At 51.6% G+C, this 5,036-nt stretch overlaps 1 protein-coding gene across 1 annotated transcript in view; it reads right to left on the bottom strand.

The window, feature by feature from the left end:
• Positions 1-5,036, bottom strand: part of CATSPERG (cation channel sperm associated auxiliary subunit gamma) — a 26,047-nt gene that overhangs the window by 11,876 nt on the left and 9,135 nt on the right. The window contains exons 3-7 of the mRNA XM_021707133.1: positions 3,045-3,182; positions 1,510-1,569; positions 1,191-1,310; positions 564-614; positions 333-462 (exon numbers count right to left, since the gene is read on the bottom strand). Of these exons, the coding sequence (XP_021562808.1) occupies positions 333-462; positions 564-614; positions 1,191-1,310; positions 1,510-1,569; positions 3,045-3,182 (499 nt within the window). The remainder of the gene's footprint in view (positions 1-332; positions 463-563; positions 615-1,190; positions 1,311-1,509; positions 1,570-3,044; positions 3,183-5,036) is intronic.

The raw sequence follows: 5,036 nt of genomic DNA on the forward strand, positions 1-5,036 counted from the left end.
AAAAAAAAAAAAAAAAAATCAGCCAGGCATAGTGGCATGCGCCTGTAATCCCAGCTACTTGGGAGGCTGAGAAGGAAGGATCGCCTGAGCCTGAGGCTGAGGCTGCAGTGAGCTGACTGTGTCCCTGCACTCCAGACTCTGGCTCAAAAAAATATGTATTGACTTTCCCCATTCCAGGTCTGGCTACCCCAGCCCATGTCTTCCCCGTCACAGTCCTGGTAACTTTCAGACTTGGGCATTCTCTGAAGGCTTGGTGACTTCCCAAAGGGCCCCGCCCTACAGGTACTGGGGGCAGAGTATGCCTGGCCCACCTGGGGATGGCAGGGACTCACCTTTGCAGGAGGAAGTTGCCCCAGATGAACAGCAGGTTGTTGTACGGGTTATAGGACATGCCCTTGGGTGCCATCGAGGTGTTGGTGTATGACTCTGTCCCTAGGATCATCAGGAACGCCAGGCCTCCAGCTGCCAGGGCAGAGGAAGAGAGGACATGGGGGGGGCGGGGCTACCCAGGCCCCTCCTCGCCCACGCACACCTTTGAGACCCCCTCTGCTTTCCTCTCCTACCTTCAGGGACAAATGCTGGAATGGTGTAGAGGATCTCCAGGTCATCTTTCGCTACAGGAGGGGAGAAAGCAGCACAATCTCCTGAGGTCCTGAGCTTGCAAAACCTGAGGCCAGGGCAAGTCACATTCCCAATCCCCATGACGCCCTCCAATGGCATCCCATTTGGGGCTGCTAGGCCTTGGAGTTTCTTTATGTGAGTTACAAAAAGGCACTGCCTATGAGAGGATACTATCCTGTTAGGACACAGGACTTGTCTCTTCTGACTCTTGGCTGGAGGGTTTTGTGCAGTGCACAGCCTGTACAGCTGTATATAATGGCCCCATTCTCAGTGCACGTAAAATAACCACATCTCCTTATTATAAGCTACAAGGCTCTTCCAGATCTGGCTTCTGCTCACTTCTCCCATCAAGTTCCCTCCCCTCTTCCCTCTGTTCCAGTCACACTGACTTCCTCAGTTTCTCCAGCCCACCATGCCTATACCCTGTTGTCTACCACGACTCCTTATCCATGAATGAGGTGGGCGGCATTTTCTCCCCTCTGCCTGCTGCGCACAGATCCCCCAGCATGGGCACACAGTCCAGCCTGGGCCCTGCCCCTGTGCCCAGCCCCCGGCGTCGCCCTGATTACCGATGTTGTATCTGACCACCTGGCAGTAATTCACGGCGGTGGGGTGCTTATGCTCCACCAGCAGCAGGAGTTGACGGCCGCTTGGGAGGTACTCGGCCCAGATGATGGAGCACTTGTCAACTGAGAGGAGATGGGAAAGCCCAGGGCAGCTCTGTTAGCCCACGGTGGCCTCAGTCCGGGGACTGCCATGGCCCTCCCCATAGCGCGCCCCCCCAAGACAGAGCCATGCTTTCCCGTTACCTCTCTCCCCCCACCCCTGCTCTCCCACACCCTCAGGCCCCCTATGTCCCCGCTGCAGACCCATCTGGAAGATGAGAACCTCCTATCTGTTCACACACGGACTGTTGCCTGGGGAGCATCTCGAAGGAAACCTGGCCATCTGCAGAGCAAGGCAGGATTCAGGATCAGACTCCTCCATCCTGTCCGGGCAAACCAGCTGTCCAGTGGTCCTCCTCATGCCTCCCAGTCCTTCCTCCTCTGGATTCAACGCAGACCTCACCCCTGCCTTTCCTCACTTACACCTGGCCTATCCGAGCATGTCTGTGGTTACAGTTCATTGGCTCAGGTCTGGCCATGTGACTCACAGCGGGCCAATCAGAGGGCACCCTGGGACTTGTGCTAGAATTAATGGGATAACCCCCAGAGTCCTAAGGAGACAATGCCCCCCAAAACAGCCATCAGACAGACAATGGAACTCTCCCAGAACAACTGGCCTCAGAAGACAGCTACAGACATCAGGGACAGGATGGAAAGAATGAACGAGAACCAAGAAAAACTAGAAACAAAACTGAATAAAATTGTAACAGATTGGCCCTTCTAAAAAAAATGCCAAAATATTGGATAAAATTAATGGGAAAGAAGAGAGGCTGCTCTCATTCTCTTGGGTGACTCAAACTGGCGAGTGACTCAAGTCCCAAGTTTTTAGGGCCAGCTTTAATTCCTATGGAGGAATATCTACCTGAAAACAAAGTCAAATTATGGGGCTAATAATAATAAACCCTTCTATAGCACTGTTCTAAGACCTTTATGTATACCAATTTCTTAAATTTTTTTTTTTGAGTTGGAGTCTCACTCTGTCGCCCAGACTGGAGTGCGGTGGCATGCTCCCAGCCACCGCAGCCTCAACCCACTGGGCTCCAGCGATCCTTCCACCTCAGCCTTCCAAGTAGCTGGAACTACAGGCACGTGCTACCACACCCGGCTAATTTTTGAATTATTGCAGAGATGAGGTCTTGCCAAGTTCCCCGGGCGAGTCTCGAACCTGCGGGCTCAAGCAATCCACTCACCTCGGCCTCCCAAAGTGCTGGGATTACAGGCTGCGCCACCAAGCCTGGCCTCTTAAATCTTTATATCAACCCAATGAAGTAGATACTAGTACTATCATTAGCCCCATTTTGGAGATGAAGAAAATGAGATCAGAGAGGTCAAGTCACCTGTCCAAAGACACAGAGTGAAAGTGGGATGGTACAGTCTCTCTCCAGCATCTGTGCCTGTATACACTACCTTGCCAAGAAACCATCCTGATGATATTCCCTGTGAGCCCCTAGATCCAGTCATGCCTTAAGTTGGACTCTGGTATTTTCATTTATAGAAGTCCACAAATTCTTTGTTCTTAAATTATTTTTGATTTGGGCTTCCGTCCTTTTAAACTCAGCATATCATGCAAGAAACATAACTCACACCACCAAGGTCTACCTCTACAAATGCATAAGTCCATCCCCCATCACAGGGACAAACTTCAGCCTAAGACCTCTCCTGCGGGCACATGGTGAGGAGTGAGGGCCCAAGCTCAGAATCCTTGGAGGTAAGAGAGTACAGAGGGGTCTCTTGGGCTGCCAGAGGCTCCACCCTTACCTGTGATGGTCCCAAAGTGGACATAACCCTCGTGCTTGCCGGTGGTGAGAGCCATGATGTACTCAGAGCCGTTGCCATGGAAATGCGCCGGGCATAGCATCTTGATACACTCAGTGGCCAGGACACGAACCCACCTGCCTAGGGGGCCCAGCATGGGGTCTCAGGCCCAGGTGGCTGGACCAGGGGCCAGCGCTCCAGCCCCACATTTCCCTGGTCTTAGTGAGCTGGCTATTTGTCCTCTCATGCTGAAGCACCTGGTCAGTGGGGTGTTGGGAGGCCCTGGGCAGAGGCCTTTGGGAAAATCCTCCTTGTTCACACTCTGTGAGGTATAGATCAATTTGGTCTCTCCCTTGTACTCCCCTGGCCGGAGTGATGGGTTCTGAGCTGGGCATGTGACCAAGCTGGGCAAGCCAGAGACAGGTCCAGCTTGCAACCACCCACAAAGATCTCACCCCCGCCCCGCCGGGCTCGGTGGCTCAGCCTGTAATCCTGCATCTTTGGGAGGCTGAGGTGAGTGGATTGCCTGAGCCCGTGGGTTCGAGACCCTCCTGGGCAGCGAGACCTCATCTCTACAATAAATCAAAAAATCAGCCAGGTGTGGTAGTGCATGCCTGTAATTCCGGCTACTCGGAAGGATGAGGCGGAAGGATCACCGGAGCCCAGCAGGCCGAGGCTGCGGTGGCTGGGAACAGCCACTGCACTCCAGTCTGGGCAACAGAGTGAGACTCCAACTCAAAAAAAAAAAAGATCTCACCCCTGGGAAGAAAGATGCTCTTTCCAGGGCTACTGAAGGATATAAAAGTCTGCAGTTCTGGGTGGGGATAGGAGTCATCATGGCACCCCAAGGAGGTGACTAACAGTGACAGTAAGCCCCCAGATCCAACTGTTCCTGAAACTATCATGCTCCTGGACTTTTCAGCTATGTATGCCAATAAACATCCCTTTTATCTGGCTTAAGCCAATTTTGATTTGGTACCTTTCTTTTTTTTTAATTTTTATTATAAAGATGTGGGGTACAATTCAGCTTTAGGTATATAAACACTGATCATGCAGGTACCCTTGTAATTTGGTACCTTTCATTGTCAAGGTGCCCTAAATAAGAATGGGAGGCCAGGCGCGGTGGCTTACACCTGTAATCCCAGCACTTTGGGAGGCGGAGGTGAGAGGATTGCCTGAGCCCATGGGTTTGAGACCAGCCTGGGCATCTTGGCAAGACCTCATCTCTACAATAAATCAAAAAATTAGCCGGGTGTAATGGTTCCAGCTACTTGGAAGGCCTGAGCCCAGAAGATCGAGGCTGTGGTGGCCGTGAGTGTGCACTGCACTCCAGCCTGGGTGACAGTGATTCTGACTCAAAAAAAAAGAATGGGAGACAGTGAAGCTGTTGGGAACAGGCATTAGCAATGAACTGTCAGGGTTTTTTTTGTTTTTTTGTTTTCTGGTTTTGTTTTTGTTTTTTGAGTCAGAGTCTCACTCTGTCACTCAGGCTGGAGTGCAGTGGCACACTCACGACCATTGCAGCCTCGACCTGCTGGGCTCAGGCACTACTTCTGCCTCAGCCTCCCAAGTATCTGGAACTACAGGTGTGTGCTACCATGCCTGGCTAATTTTTTGATTTATTGTAGAGATGAGGTCTCGCCAAGATTCCCAGGCTGGTCTCCAACTCCCAAGAAGTCCTCTAACCTCCACCTTCCAAGTGCTGGGGTTACAGACATGAGCCACCATGCCTAGCCATGAAATATCAGTTGCAGTACAATTTTTGGTTATCCTATAAACTGACATTTCTCATGTAAATGGAGAAAAAAACTAGAAGAAATAGAAGGGGCTTGGGAGGCCGAGACAGGAGGGTTACTTGAGCACAGGATTTCGAGACCAGCCTGGGCAATACAGCAAAACCTTATCTCTACAAGAAAATTAAATTTAAAAGTTAGCTAGTCAGCCGGGCTCAGTGGCTCAGCCTGTAATCCTGCGCCTTTGGGAGGCTGAGGTGAG

Source organism: Carlito syrichta, unplaced genomic scaffold, assembly GCF_000164805.1.
Source record: "Carlito syrichta isolate Samal-C Ts95f unplaced genomic scaffold, Tarsius_syrichta-2.0.1 Scaffold316389, whole genome shotgun sequence".
Classification (NCBI taxonomy): Eukaryota; Metazoa; Chordata; class Mammalia; order Primates; family Tarsiidae; genus Carlito; species Carlito syrichta.